The sequence below is a fragment of the Limanda limanda genome, chromosome 10 (assembly GCF_963576545.1).
Source record: "Limanda limanda chromosome 10, fLimLim1.1, whole genome shotgun sequence".
Classification (NCBI taxonomy): domain Eukaryota; kingdom Metazoa; phylum Chordata; class Actinopteri; order Pleuronectiformes; family Pleuronectidae; genus Limanda; species Limanda limanda.
The window spans coordinates 18,230,405-18,246,982 of record NC_083645.1 but is presented as its reverse complement, the minus strand read 5'-3'; the positions used below and the strand labels follow the sequence as shown (position 1 = coordinate 18,246,982).

General features: G+C 42.5%; 2 protein-coding genes across 2 annotated transcripts in view; both read left to right on the top strand.

Moving 5' to 3' along the window:
* The first annotated feature begins 141 nt into the window (after positions 1-141).
* gdpd2 (glycerophosphodiester phosphodiesterase domain containing 2) lies at positions 142-7,645 on the top strand. Its single transcript, XM_061079186.1, is given in 15 exon segments — positions 142-228; positions 1,360-1,463; positions 1,653-1,746; positions 1,933-1,992; positions 2,097-2,195; positions 2,292-2,382; positions 3,283-3,425; positions 3,741-3,889; positions 4,774-4,933; positions 5,030-5,236; positions 5,481-5,629; positions 6,240-6,387; positions 6,483-6,565; positions 6,658-6,686; positions 7,572-7,645. Coding segments are annotated over 15 exon segments (1,677 nt in total).
* Positions 7,646-9,543: 1,898 nt separating this feature from the next.
* Positions 9,544-16,578, top strand: part of dlg3 (discs, large homolog 3 (Drosophila)) — a 75,647-nt gene continuing 68,612 nt past the window's right edge. The window contains exons 1-2 of the mRNA XM_061079405.1: positions 9,544-9,583; positions 11,001-11,132. Coding sequence (XP_060935388.1) covers positions 9,544-9,583; positions 11,001-11,132 — 172 coding nt within the window. The remainder of the gene's footprint in view (positions 9,584-11,000; positions 11,133-16,578) is intronic.

Below are 16,578 nucleotides of genomic sequence, written 5' to 3'. Positions count from 1 at the left end.
GAGAGGTGAATGAAATCCGGCCAGTGCTGGGTATACAGAGGAGGCGCCCCCTCCATCCATCTTCAGGCTGCGTGTATCAGGTTTCCACGCTGCACAGACGAGGATCTGCAGTTTCTACACTGTGAATGAGGAGGAGAGGTGATGTCTCAAGAGAATAGCTGTTGCAGAGTTTGCAGCAGGGGCTTGTATAGCTGCCACTGGAGGGAACCGAGTGAAAACAAGAGAAAAGTGAGTATTTCTAGCCACAGTATTATGTATAAAGTATAGAAATATATTCTAAAACAAAAATGACAGTGGAGCGCATATCTCCACCAAGGCCCAGCAGTCTCCTCATGAAAGGCACATTTAAGTTCGCTTGATCCGGATTTTAATTTGGTTCTGCACTAAATAGCTTTTTTAATCAAGATCATTTTTTTTATATTTCCTGGTTAAAATGTCCAAAAATCTCGCAACTTTAAAGAAAGTGGATACAAAATCCTCTGTTCACCTCTTTGTCTAGGTTCATGCCAACTCCTCTTTCTTGGCTCATATCCCATCTTCTCAACGAGTTTCATGGGAATCAGTTGAGCAGTTTTTGCGCAATCCTGCCGACAGAAAAACGAACCCACCAAACACCAAACAAAGGTACAGGTGTGGAAATGCAAATAGGCAGAGGTTATGAGCTTTAAAGAGTTCAGACAAGTCTTTGACGTCCTAATTTTCTGGAGAACTGGTTTGTGCTGTACTGAATGTGTGATGTTTATTGAACAATCTGCATCCGTTTCAGTTTTCAGTACTTCCACTGAGCCTTGAACCTTCAGAAATCCCTGTAATCAGGGATCAACATTCCTCTGGACGGAATTTAGAAATATAAAATATCGCCCATGAACCGTTCTACCGACTTACCAAGGCCTTACTTCAAATGCCTCTAAAATGAAAGTTGAATCCTTTCTTTGGAGAAGGCTATTCACGTGCTTTCAGGAAATGAAAAACACGGTAAACAGAGTCATGATTGATGCCTTGAATATGCATGTTTGTGCCAAGACAATGAAGTAAACCCGCAGGTCCTAACAGGCTCGTTGTGGGGAAAAAGATTATAAGAGGGCGGAGGATTGCGATGCAGTCTGTCATTTCTGCACAAAAAAACCTGCTGGAAACTGGAGGTGAGCTGGTGATTGTGAAAGAGCACGAAGGACCTGTTTGTGTTTGGCCATCAGGGCACAGAGGTGGAAAACCACAGATGAAATGTCGGAATCGTCCCATTGTCCTCTCTGATAAAATTCCCTCCCTACACACGCACACACACACACATACACTGCAACATTTTTCTCAATAATAAATTCATTATTGTGGACTATCACTCCACCTGTTTTATTTTAGCACGCATGCTGCTGGTTCTCGGTCGTCACGTTGGCCTCCCTGCTCTCTCTCTGCTGGATGTACATTTGTCTGGTTGCTTTTAATGACCGAGACGATGTTAACTGGTGAGTGAGCGCAAACATGAACACACACACACACACACACACACACACACACACACACACACGCACACACACGCACACACACAATATCCACATTGAATCCGACACAAAAGCCCAGAATCCTCTCTTTTCTTTTCTTTATTGGTGACCTCTATTCTGCTAACCTTGTGTTGCCCTCTATTGTTCCACCAGGCAGGGCTTCGACAAACTGAAGCGGTGGGTGAACTGGTTCATGGTGCTGATCATCGTATCTGCAGTGATAACCAGCTACTGCGTCCTGCTGCTGGTGAGAATATAGGAGGATTCCAGGGTGATTAGTTTTTATGTTAACAATAGTAGCTTGAGGGGTAAAAAATGTGTTAAGCATTGTTTAGCTTAGCTTCATACCATGATGACATAATATTTAAGCCACATTACAAACAGGCATTGTTGCAGTAGTTTCATGTTCCCTAAATGACACTATTCATTTCAGCTCTTTGCATTGTTCCAAGTCGCCATAAGAGAACAACTCGACTTACACTGGCTGCACAAGGTATTTAAACGTGTACCCTTCTATCTCGTTTCCTATAGTCCATATGCTTTACTTTTATTGATCAGACTTTTGCATTATCTCCTTTTTGCTTCTTCTCTGCACAGATCTTCATATTCTTTGGTGTGATATTCATCGTTTTCGGGGTCGTAGGAATTAGCCTTGAGTGGAAACAAGAATGGCCAACTGTTCCTCTCTCACTCCAGGTAGAGTCAGGATGTCTTGTCGAGCACTGAGGGCCGTGTGTGTTAATGGTAATGAGTGTATTTTGACTTGTTTGTGTCCTCTGTGTGTTTTGACAGGCCGCAGGTCCTTTCTTGCAGTTTGGTGCTGTCGGAGCGTTGACGCTGCTGAGTCCTCTTGTCTTCCGGTGCTTCTACGATGCCGAAACCGGTATGTGGCAGAAATCATGTAAGAGTAGACAATCACGTGACTCACACGCAAATTAGACAACAGCAGTTTTCCAAACATCGATATCACTGCTTTGCAAAAGACCTGAATTGGTCAACTGTGAAAATGAGGTTCATTGGGCTTTGACTGCGGGAAACAGCTGCAACAGGATTAACATGATCTGTCTTAATCCCAGACTGGAAATCACAATAACACTAAGTGGACGGATGAGTGAATAAAGATACAATAAATAGAAAATAAAGGATTCATCAATTCATCCAACGATTATCTACATGGCTTATCCTCCAGAGGGTCATGTGGGGGCTTGGGCCAACCTAAACTGGACATTCTATAATTCTTTGCCTTGTATTATGCAAAATTTATTGCAATGATATGTTGATCACTAACATGGCCATGGCCTAAAGACTTTTCCCTCACAATTTCATAAGGGAGTGATTTTACGACTATTGGAGGTGGGATAAATGCAAGTAAGAACTTGAAGAGAAAACCGGCAGAGATTGGTATCAGAGAAGCTTTCGTCAAACGCCTTAATTTATGGAGAATGAGTAACACCCTCAATCATCTTCATCACACTTAGGTTTCTCATGAACGTCAGCTAATAAATCACAGAATAGTTGAAAGAAAGAACCTTAATAGGCCCATGTAATTGGCATGTTCATTAAATTAATGTATAAAAATATGCTCATTATAATATGTGACTGAATACAGATGGAAAAGGTGCACGAAAAGAAACAAGTGTGTGGAAGGTTTTTATATTTAGGAGACTCCCACGGTGTACATGCTGGTGTTTCCTCAGGGGATTACTAAACAGGACTCTGTTCAAACTCACAGCAGAATAAACAGCTACAGTGGATCCTCTTATTATTTGTCTTCTTGTCTCAGCGGGATCTAGAGCCGTCATCGCATCGGCCTTTGCTGTGGTGTCAGCTGCCATCTTCCTGTGTCCCCTGCTCATCCAGTCTCCCTGTCTGCGGAGTGGACTGCCTGACAAACCTGAGCTCATCGGCCACCGAGGCGCCCCGATGGTGAGCATCCTGTTTCCTGCCCTGAAGATCCACACAGTGCATCTCTGCAAATGTTGAGCTGTCAAGGTTGAGGTCTTGTGATCGTGCCGTTTATTTGGTCAAAGGGTTGTAGTTCGACACTGTCTTGCATCATTTACAGTATATATCGCGTCTGTTCACTGATATAACGTGTTCAATGACTTTGACACGACAGAAAACACTGGACTTCTGGCTCAGGTGTGAACAAATGCCCTCTCGTGTGAGGGCCCCATGTGCTGCTCTGTCCTTGTTAGTGTGCTCTGCTCCTGGGTCACCATTAAGCCCAATTTAACACAGCTTCAGGGCAGTTCGGGAGTTTAAGCACATGAGCGTTTCTCACCCATCTGTCCTCCCTGTGCTCAGCTGGCTCCGGAGAACACCATGATGTCCTTCAACAGCAGCATCGCATGCGGCGTGACGGCCTTTGAGACCGACGTGCAGATCAGGTATGCTGGACTCATATTTGAAAGGCTATTTAGTGGTTTGATTTTTTAAAGGAGACATATTGTGCTTTCTCTGAATTTCTTTCCTTTAATGTGAATAAGTAAGAAAAACCAACCAACCAAAAACCAAGTCTGCAGCAAAGGGAGCTCCTCTCCCCCTGACGCTAAATCGACATTACTACGTTTTTTTGTTTGAAAACACATCAACTGTGCTACAGATACACCTGGCATCGATACTACTCCGGAGTTTGTGAGCCGCTAAAAGTTAGCTGACCACGTTTTAGTTTGAAAACTCTGCGGCAACGCTTTAGTCTGGACGGGGATGTTTGGAAACTATGACGTACAAAATCACAACCGCTTGCTGATTGGGTCTTTTCGGACACAACGTGGCCTTCGCTGATTCGTCGGGCATCTATCACATGACTCTCTTCTGAAAGGAAACAACCAGCATTAGCCTCGGCTACAAGTGTAGAACGCAACGTGGATACTCAAACACAAGCGCCGATGTGGTCATGTGATATTTTTTAAGTTGTATTAATATGAACAGGGCTTTAAACTGATCCAGAGCTAACGCTTGGATGAACAGATAGTGTTTTAGTTTAGTAATATGGATGTAGCCAATTGACCAATCAGAGCAGACTGTACTTTAACTTGGAGAGAGGCCTTAAAGAGATGGGAGCTGCAGCAATGGACAGTAAGAACAAAGTGATGTGTTTCACGAACATTAGAGAAACATTATGAAGCTGAATATGAGCATGATATGTCTCCTTTAAGAACTCGTGACTTCTACACAGTGCTCACGGTAGCAGACTAAACCGGCTACCACCTGAAGTAGGTCAATAGGGTCATAAAATATTTAATACGACTTCACTGTTTCTCTATTCTAGTAAAGACAATATTCCCTTCTTGATGCACGACAACCTCTCCCAGTTTCTGGTGAGGACGACGAACGTGAAGGAGAAGTTACCGGACAAACTCTCCAGCTCCAGTTACAACATAACGTGGGAGGAGCTGCAGACCCTGAACGCAGGCGAATGGTTCCTGAAGGTGAGGGCTCTGCTTTGGTACCTGCTCGTCCTCACACTGGCACATTATCATCATTCAGAATGCTGTAGTTACAGTGCGTATCACTTGACTCTCCAGACAGATCCTTTCCTTTCGGTGTCCCAGCTCAAAGAGGACGAGAGGAAATCTGCTGGGAATCAGACTGTACCCTCTTTACGTGAGCTGCTCGATCTCGCCCAGCAGCACAACATCTCAGTGATGTTTGACCTTTACAGTCCCAACCAGGAAAATGACACCAACCACACAGTCAGCACCATCCTGGATTCTGGCATCGACCCACGCCTGGTATGTGTTGGGTTTTGTCAGTGTCGTATTTTCCTTTATATGCCTCTGTGCCGCATTTAAAGTCTATAGCTTTAGACTTTAAATGTGAGAAGTGATCACTTTGACTTAAAGATGAACTGATTGGATTTCTGGGTCAAAGGTCAGAGTGACCTTATATAAGTGTGGAAATAAATGCTTGTATTCTAAAACTTCACTGGTTGGTGGAGCAATACAACCACAGAGCGGTAATTCTAGTTTTTTATAGATCCTCTGGCTTCCTCCTGCTAAAAGAGAGGATGTGATCTCGAAAGCTCCAGGTTTCATCCAGGTCTATAACAATGAAACTGACATGGAAGAAAAAGGAGGAAACCACCTGAATATGAAATACAGCAATTTGAGTACAAAAAGAATCAGGTAAAACATTTTTTGTATATATAATTAAACAATATACACCAATGTTACAATGTACTGGTGCCAGGGGCACGTACGCACCAGTGTTTAATTAAACGTGTGTAAGTGTGTGTGTGCGCGCGCGTGTGTGTGTGTGAAGCATGCTGAGACACTGTACTTTCACTGAATAAAGATGCACCGCTTACAGCCTCCAGGGAAATGGAATGTGATTTAAGGAATATCTCCACCGTGGAGTGATGTTAAACTGACGAGCAGAGGAGGCATAACAAAGAAATAGAATGGAATGACACATGTTGTAACATGTTTTCAAAAAGTTTTTTATAATCGTCTATCAATCTTTGCAGTAAGAAAAAATATAGTTGTTGAATGATTTGCATTTTATTCAACAAATGCAAGAATGATTTAATACAGATTAATAAGAGAAGACATTACTAAAACATACATTACATACACATATGCAAATACATAACTATTCAGATATATACTTGTGTACATATATTATATTAATTATGTATAGCCGATTTGTTTATACCATTTCTCTCTTCTTTAACCTAAAGTATAATCTATATAAAGGTTTGTTTTCTTGTTCAAACTCTGTGTCTGTATCTGTCAGTGAACTGCGGGCGGAGAACGTCACCGTGAACCTGTGGGTGGTGAATGAGCGATGGCTCTTCTCTCTGCTGTGGTGTGCAGGGGCAAGCTCCGTCACCACCAACTCCTGCCACCTCCTAAAAGAAATGGACGGACCTGACTGGGTCATGGTGAGCAATACGTTCATTTCACTATCAATTAATACGCAAAAAATACCAATCAAGCATTTCCTTTGGAGCTTACAGGTCTTGTTTCTGTGTCTCAGGAATATCGCACATACACAATCGCCTGGATCGTAGTGGATGTTTTATCCTTTCTGATAATGACGGGACTCTTCATCTGTCGGAGGTAAGACGAGCTGATGTTAGCTGTGACACATTTGTGTAAAATGTCCCATGAAAGTGAACACACTGACTCACCCACTCCACTGTTTCTGTCAGGAAAACACACGTGTTGTGTCCAAGGAGAGGTACAGTAGTTTAGATAATGCAACTAATGACTGTTTTCACGAATCTGCAGATTATTTTCATGATCAATCAGCTAATCATCAAGTCGAAAATAATGTTTATCGGTATTTTCGGATGTCCAAATTATTTTCAGTTCACTGTCATTTCAAATAAAAGACAGAAATTCTAATCTGGAACAAAGGAATGTTTTTCCCTTTTTCTAGGGAAATGACTGAAGTGATTTCATGATTATGAAAATAGCTGCAGACTAACTTTCTGTTGATCCACTAACATATTAACAGACTAATGGACGTATTGACAACAATGACTCGAGACTGGACTTTACATTGGGATTTTATCAATCAAGATTTAAATGAGTTCCTATCTGTTCTATTCAAAGTCCATTACTCTCCATGAATCTGAATGTCACTCACATATTTTTAAGATGGTGATTAATTGAGGTAATTGTTTGTGGTTTAGTTCTAATTTAACAACTCACGGCTTAATCAAGGGATAACTAAATTGATCTATTACATCATCAATAAAAACATATTTGGGTTTGCCAGGCTGTTAAAACACACATTTGAGCATTTAATAGTTAACATTGTAAACTTTAGCTTCAATTGGATTCTAAAAGGTGAGAAACAAATGAGAATATATAGATGCATTAGATAGAAGCAGAAATCAAAACTACCAGCGAAAGATGTTTTTCACAACCTGACAACCCCAAAATGTTTCTAATCAATAATAAATGGTTCAAAAAAAATCATCTACTAACTATCTACAAACACTTAATTACACTTCATTCATTATAATTGCCCATAAACCAAGTTGACTTGTAATAAAGTGGGAATGGCTTTTTACCTGAGGAGTGTTGCTTCATTTGGTTTCTATGTGACTCCAAACAGGAACCGAGACGCAAAGAAACAATACGCCTGCCTGGAGCGATAGAGAACTTTCTCCCTTCTTACCCACCAAGTAGACGGACGCAGGGACGAGCTGACCCCAGCTCCTGGAACTGCTGGAGATATGTGACAATGAATCAGGGACAAAACAAGTTACTGTGAATCATCAGACACTGTTTTCTGAAGCCATGACAGTTAAATTTAAGCACTACACCACTAGATGGCAATTTTTTGTTTTGTTTGTTTTCTGTATAAATCTGGCTGCTGAACTGGGTTAATGGTTCACAGGCTGAATATTATTCTGTTGCTACTGGAATGTTTTTCCTCTGATGTGCAGAGTCGATCTGCACTGATTTTTGATCTTGACACCTTATGTTCTCGTGTTTTTCTAATGTTCTTTTGACTTGTTTCAATATTTTCCATTGTGTCAGCACTGCAAGGAAATGTGCCATAACTAGAGTTTTGTGTGTTTGACCTTTGGCTGTGTGAACTACTGATTGTTGGTTTGTTTGTTTGACATATGGTAAACCTCCAAGACTAATGTGATGATAATGTTTTTAAACGACAAATTGTTGTTGCTTATGTGTCAGTGAAATGTCTCCCATGTTTTATTAAAGTGCTTACGTTATTTGTTTGGAGCGTGATGTATGTTTGTAAAAATATTGTGCCATTAAAGAAATATAATTTTTTTAAATCAATTGCTCTGACAGTTTTTTTCTTTAGTAATCGATTGATTTGATGAGTATTGTGGCAAAACAAATTCTGCCATTGTTCCTTGAAATCCATGCTAATGTCTTCTCATTCTTTGAGTTGTTTACGATGCTGTGAAAAATACGAAGATCTGACATTTTACCATAGTTGAAAACTTGTGAAATAGGAAATATTCGCTTTTGAGTTGCTGGAAAAAGTTTTAGCAGCTCCTCTTCTTAAAAAGAACAGCTTTTATTTTATTATATAATTTATCAAAGTTGTGGCCAGTTCATATTCTGTAAATTGACTGATCAGGAAACATCACATCAAGAGCCAGCCATACATCAGTCATTCTACTTTGTCAAAACCTGGAGCCTACATTACCCACAATGCAACGCAACAGGTGAATTGGAGACTCAAGTGGGTTGTTGCCTGAAGCACAGGTGGTAAGATCACTTCTTCTTTCCAACTCCACACCTTCAAACATGTTTCATAAATTCCAGACATGTGGATTCATCCTCATTTGACACTGACTCAGCTGAGTCACTTCATCAGACCCCCCCCCCTCACGTTTAAACCTTTAAAAACAGTTGTGTTCTCGGGAGCTGCACACTCACCTTTTTATTATCCGGGATCTCCTCGCACCACCTTTACGCACCAGTAGATGGCGCGCTAAGCAAAGAAAACCCGAAAAATTATGACGATGAGAGAAAAATATTTAAACATGGAGGATTCTCAAATTTAACAACCGACTGGTCACTTCACATGATATGATTTAACTTCAGGTGGTGTACATGTGTTAGCATTGGTGGCCCAATGAGTTCTGCGTCAAAGTGGTCGATTCCCATGAAGGCGAGGCACGTGTGTGTGTGAGGGGAGGAGGAGGAGAAGGAGGAGGAAGAGGAGGAGGAGGAGGAGGAGGAGGAGGAGGAGGAGGAGGAACGTGTCACGCTCAAGGACCAGTTTTGCCCAAAAACTTCTGGAAAGTTGTGATGAAGTAAACAATCTGCTCCTGTCACAACTTCAGGCCCAGGAGTGTGTGACAGACAGACAGCCACACACACACACACACTCGCAGACACACACTCGCACACACACTCGCAGACACACACACGCACACACACTCGCAGACAGACAGACAGACAGACAGACAGGCGGGGAGTGTCCAGCGACTGGATTTTAAATCATCTCACTTGTTTGTGAAGAAGCTGGAGCCACAGCTCTTGCGGATTATTGCTGCTTTCACTTTTATTCTAAAGAAGGAAAAACCAGCTCTGTAGTTCCCATGACTTTTCGAGTGGGCCACAGCATGGTGCACAAATATGGTGAGTACCGTTACATGTGACTACCGTTAAAGTTAGAGAGTGAACTTCTGTCAGAGTGAAAGTTTTTAGGATGATGACAGCTCAACAATATAGACTGGCCCACCAACCTCAGGTACAACCCCCTGGGAAACAGTCTTCTCTTTTTAAACTTTGTATTTGTGTAACTTCCGGGACTGTTTTGGAGTTTTTTTCATGTTAATGTTGAGGATCAGGCAGAAAAAGTAAAAGTGTGAAGTAGCAGTTTTACCTCAGTGATGTGCATCATCTCTGTGCTGTGCTCCTCGCCACCCACCAGGTTCAACCAGCAGCTGTGTTCCAAGAGAAAAATACCTTTTATGTGCTGTGTAGCAGAATACAACAGACAACTGCGCTTTATGTAGATACAACACAAATACACACTGGTAGTCTTATTATTATATATGTTGTATTTGTACCAAACAGTATGTCCATGTCTTCAGAATCAGAAATACTTATTAATACTATTGATCCCTGGGGGGAAGTTGGGTTTTGTCCCTCCAGCCCTGAATAGAAATATACGCAGGCCGAGATGATTACAATAAATATAAATGTAAAATATAGTTAATAGTGTGTGTATGTTTGTAAAATGTCCTTGCTTTCTTGCCTGTTTAGTTATTATGTGTCTGCATAAGAGTATCTTAAACTATTTTCTTCAGAATTTACAGATATATAATGACTTGATTAGTCGCTTGACAGAAAAATACTTCTCCATTGTGTGACTGATTACTAATTTAATTTATGAAGGGGAAAAAAAGCTGTTATTTTCTGCTTCAAGCTTGTGATTCTTTCTTCTCTATATTAGTATTTTATTGTAGTTCACTAAATATATCGTTAGGTTTTACAATTTTTTGATATTTTAAATGCTCTTGGAACCAACTTAATTGTCATTTCCCCCTGTTTGTTATTTTATTGACAGAATGATTTATTTCATAATACATGTTTATTTCATATTTATATTGGTAGTAGAGTCAAATAAGTAATTTTATTGTATCACTACTGCATATTACCTGCACAATAGCCATAAACTACTTCTACTGCTCAAACAGTGTTCTGCACCGTTCCTGTTTGCAATGCAATCATACACTGCAGTTCGTATCCTTTATACCCTTTGCCTTCTTGTTTGTCTACTTCTGCTGTGTACATAAACGTCACTTGAGTACTTAATTTACTGTGTACTTATGTTGTGTACTTATATTTTGAGTAATTATGTGTCTACTAATACATCGATGATCAGAGAGAAACAGCATTTCAATCCTGTCTATGTCCTGTACATAGGGCCGAATTGACACTGAAGTTTACTTTGACATATTTTAATATTGGGTCCCTTTATATGTTGAAATATATTTAGATATGTATTTGATACTGTTGTCCTGAGACATGTGTGTATTCTGTGAGGCAGACACCGAGCGGGCAGTGGGGCTGCTCAGGAAGTACCAGGCCAACCTCACCAGTCCAGAGGAGCACACGTTGAGGACCAGCGTGGGTAAAGTGTCGGCCATCTTGGGAAGCCAGCTGTTCCAGGCCCTTCTCGGTAAGATAAACACTGTAAAGCTGCTCATTCTGGAGGAAGTTCGTCTTTCGAAACTCTGCAGCTTTTCCTGTGCCTGTTCGTTCGTCTTCCTTTTATGAGTGACATGTTTTTGTTTGTTTTTGCTCCAGTTGCCGTCACTTTACTGTGGTTTTGCACAGAGCAGCTTATGTGGTACTGTACTCTGTAATGAAGTGGTTGGCTGCAGGCTGACACGAGACACAGACAGGGTCAGGTTGTATTGATTTGTGTGAGAAGTTAACTGAGTCTAAATGTTTCCCAATTAAATCTTATGAAAGAGGCCTTTCAGTTTGCCTTACAAAGGTTTGCTGTATGCCCCCCCCCCCCCCCCCCCATCTGCAACATACTCAGATTGTAATGAAATCCCAATAAAGCCGCACGCAAAAAACACAGTTCATCTATAAACAGAGTTTTCATAAGCTCAGACCTGTCAAGCGCTGAAAATGCAATTCCTCCCTCGTTAGCTTTAACTTTATGGCCTCATGTCAACATGATACAAATCACTGAAGCGGTTCATTCACCATTAACAGGAGCAGTAATCTACTGAGTTTACATCCATACTCCTACCTTTCAGTTTGAAGTGTTTGCCTCTGTATCCATTTTAATACCTGTCGCCTGAAAACGCTTGTCACCTGACCACTCGCATACACTGAGCATGCCGTGATGGTGTACGCAGATTGCTCGAACAATAGCTCGTCTCCTACGCATGAAAGCATCTGTATCGGTGTAAAATGCGAATTAAACTGCACAACAGCTGATAGCAAAGACAACAGGGTCAGCAAAGCTTATAGCTGATTATCCGTGTCGCGTTCTTCCGAGTCTTCAGTAAGTGGGTCATGTGACAGGAGCCTGACGAATCAGCAAGTTCTACGTCATGGCCGAAAAGATCCAATCAGCAAGCATTGAGTGTCATTGTTTCCAAATGTCTCTTTTTCTGCTTGTCCACTAAAACACTACGGCAGAGTTTTTAAACTAAAACGGGGCCAGCAGCATTTCCAAATGTCTCTACTCTGGAGTACTGTGGACGCCAGGCGCATCTGTGGCGGAGTTGAAATCATATGGATGTAGCCTGAAGCTGCAGATGATGACACTCACTGCGGTTACATGTGTCCGATTGAAACCCGATTTCTGGCGTTGTCCGGTTTCAATCGAAGATCCATGTCATGTAACTCCACAAATCTAGATTTCTTGTGTTCGACTGAAGTCGGATAACCACCCCCAGATAAGTAGATCGGATCTGGCTGTATATCGGACAACGCGCGCATGTAACTCTGGAAGCTAGACAACAACTGGAGAAGACGTCTTTGCGCATGCTTGAGATCCTGCGCCCCCCCTCCCTCCCTGGTCGTGACCCGGATGTCGACACATAGATAAAATGTCGCTGCCCGGTCGCCATTACCATTCTAATCAGATGCGCCGTTCGCATTCGCAGTACTCCTAGAGTAAACATGCACAACATCATGTAGAGGGACGTAGCTTCACCTTGCTCTCCGTTCGTCATCTTTCTCGCATGCTGAGTTGAAGGCTGTTGTTGTTTTTGTGTTGCTAGTGGTGACGAGGTCAAGCGGAAATGGCAGGATCACCACTAGCTGCAATGAAAACAGCGCCACCTATCGTAGCGGGGTATGAAATGCTTTCGGACAAGAGTCGGATTTCTCAGTGCCATGTACCCTGAGATAGAGCAGTTAACCCCCCATAGATAGAGAAACCCGATTTCGGCCGAAATCGGGTTTCTGCCATCATGTAAACGTAGTGACTGATTCTACTAATCCTGTTGTCAGCGTAGAGTTATACTGATTTGGAGTCAGTGTTCTTCATTGTCACCAGCTTCATCTTCATGCTAAGTTTGGCGTTTTGGTGAAGGGTTTCGGAGAAGCCGGTGTGAACCTTGACCTCGGCTCCTTTTTAAAGCAGATAAAGCACATTACTTCCCTTTAATCAATGGTTGAGTGGTCCTTCTAATTACCACAGCCATGTTATAATGATGCCAGCCCGTGGGTCTGCTGAAGCCACTGCTGACCTACTGCTGCTTCACTGCTGGGGATCTGAGGGGGAAGGGCCGCTTGGGCAGCTGTTCAGAAATATACTGTATGGCTGTTTTTACACTGAGGGAATTTTCCTCTTGTGAGAAATCAACCTTTTTGAGAAAAAGCACAAGACATAGTCTAGTCTCGGACTCATCCGATGTGTAGCCTATGTCCATATTCTAAAAGCTTCTCGCTTTCAGACATGACCTGCGGAAAAAGTCCGGAGATATGGGTCCAGACATTCTGCAGTTTGCGGAGATGTGGAGAGGCTGAATGCGAATAATGTGTTGATATTCCCACTTTTAATGCTGCGCCATCGTCAGGTTAAACTTGTATTTTGTTCAATACTCTAATTTATGGCCATATATCTGAAGAACTAACTACATTCCCATGGGCCTACTCAACATCACCATATTAGCATTGTCATTATTAGCATGTTAGCATCTAACTCAAAGCACTGCTCTGGGCTATAACTCAAAGCACTGCACTGCTCTGTGCTTTGAGTTAGGTGCTAACATGCTAACAATGACAATGCTAATATGGTGATGTTGAGTAGGAGAGCAGAGCATGACTGTTATATACCAAACTGTTGATTCACTGTATTAGTCAGCGAAAAGCAACCGTTCAACAAAGAAGTACCTTTATATAACATATTTATACTTACTATTTTTATTATAACAACATGACCCTGGTTTAAAATTAGTCATGCTGACAGGGTTTCCATCGAGCTCTGAGGAATCTGAAACAATTCTAAAACTATAGAATAACACTCCTTTGTGTTGGCACTGTTTAGTATAATATGCCGAGACAACATTTTTATTGTACAGTCATGTATCTATGCAGAGGACAGGAACGGTCTGAGAAGCGTATCTCTGTGAAAGCTCAATGCTATACCTGATGTATCTTGTTATATGATGAAGTGAGGGAGACTCAGAGAGGATTAACCTTCCAAATCAGGATTCCAAACATTCCTCACAAAGAATGTTCAATCAGGGACGAGCCAACGGCCGACAGGACAGTAAACTGCTCCTGGCTTCAATTCCGACTCTATTCTTTAAAACCCCTGGCTCTCTGGCTCATCTGCGCACTGTGAAGGTTAGCGGATGAAGAAGAAGAGGTCTCGGTCCGTGCTTGTCAGGTGCAGGCCCGATGAAGCCTCTCTTGCTTCTTTCAACATGTGGTTCTCATCAGAAAAGGCAGGAGTGGAGGAGCAGCCGGTTCACAGCGCTCACAGGAATACAGCACTATACTAACATTACTCATCCTCTTATCCTCTCCTGTTATGTTTGCTCTGCATGCTCGGTGCCATGTGAACCGGTTCTATTTCTCTCTCACCGCGGGGTTGGCTGAAACGTTAAAGCAGTGTTTTGAATACGTTGTGATCAGATGAGACAGTTTTGCGATTGAAAAGATGCAGTCGTCACGATTTTGAAGAGGGTGATACGCCAACATGACAGCACAGTATTCATCTTTGAGAGAACTCTCCAACGTCGATGCACTGTGGGAAGTAGAGAGGTGTTTGATGCCGTGTGGGAAGGTTCAGTACCGGCCACTTGATTGGATGTCTGCACGGTTGCACAGTCACGAACAAAGGTTGCCTTAACTGTGCATCCACCCTTTTGTTCCAGTGTACAAACATGCCGTGGGAGGCATGGGGGGGGGCTGCCCATGGGGAGTTGGGACCCACACGGACAGACACATGTTAAATTACAGGGGACCCTAAATTCCTGGGAGACACTTTATCGAGGCCGCGGCAAGGGGGTGAATTGTTTGGCCTGCCGGGAAATCGTGGCCTATTTTCCCGTGAATGTGAGCGGTGGATTGCTAGTCACCACGTGAGGAACCAGGGTCACCACTTGGTTTCCTGCATGATTCACCCGCCCAGTCAATAAAGAGATGACTTCAGTACAGCTGAAAAGGTACATGACGAATAGAGGCGGGCCCGTAACGCACACAAACACACTGATCCCCCCACCCCCCCACCCCACCCATGCCTGTGACAAACAGGCTCAGGGCTCCGACCAGGCCGACCCTAAAACAGATCTGGGAGTAAGTCCTGTGAAAGAGACTTCTGGCTTTGATTATGTTTTCTGTTCCGTGGTTTGGAATGCATGTGGTCTGCGAGGGTTGGAACAGTTCAGAGATTTTTTTTAGAAAGTCACAGATGTGGAAAAAGAAACAACTCTGTACTTTGTGTGACTGTGAATCCCCGATCTTAAAAACACTTCAAGACCCGATTGAGCACTTTTCTCTGTCTCGTTTCTTCTGCCAGGAATAGATGAGCGATATAATTAAAAGCGTTGGTTGTGTGAAAGCAAGCCAGGTGTCCGAGCACATACTGCATGATGCAGAGAATCAGAGATTTATTTCAGCATTTTAAGAAATATGTCACACGTGAGCTGCTTTGTGACATGCACTGAAGGCCGCACATTTTCCTGACATTTTCCAGAGGCTGTCTGTGAGAACTCAAACGTCAGAGTCAGTTACTCCAGACATTTTCTGGAGGTTTTCCTGCCAGTGCCCAAGTAAAATGGTCCAAGTGAGTGTTTTAAACAAAAACATGCACGTTAGAATGAATGTGTCCGGCCTTCTGATGCTCTACCCAGGGACCATCCCTCACCTGAATGTTCTGGAGATTCTCCTGTGGTTGTCATCTTGTCCGACCACAGACAATCTCGTGCTGCATTCTTCATATGTGAAAGGACAACGTGATAAGTTACACTCTAGTGATTTTATAGGTGGAACACTTTATCGTGTATATGAATAGTTATATATATTAGCAATAAGGAGGCTGGAATGCCGTGGGTATTTGTCTTTATGTAAATGTGTTTATGTAGGCCTACCTGCAGTGTGTGTGTGTGTGTGTGTGTGTGTGTGTGTGTGTGTGTGTGTGTGTGTGTGTGTGTGTGTGTGTGTGTGTGTGTGTGTGTGTGTGTGTGTGTGTGTGTGTGTGTGTGTGTGTGTGTGTGTGTGTGTGTGTGCTTATATATAACAAGTTTGTGCAGTGAGGTTGCTGAGCTGGGCAACAAACTCCTCAGCCCACACATGGCTTCACTCCTCCATATTCAGACACAGCGATGAGTCACATGCTCCATTCTTACACTTTTGTTCTCAGGGTGCCTGGTTGGGACGTCTTGACTCTTATCTCTCTGTGTTACACACATGCACACACACACACACACACACACACACAAACACACACACACACACACACACACACACACACACACACACACTTTGAGTGCATTCCTTTCTTTGAGTCTCTGTTTCAAACAAAGATGTTCATTGAGTTAATAAAAACTAAAATGTAACAGGCTCCCTGGATGTCCAGTCATGTTGCCCGTCTTATCCCGACATTGAACTTTGGGAAGTTGATGAAGTCCCTAGCAACCTCCTTTTTG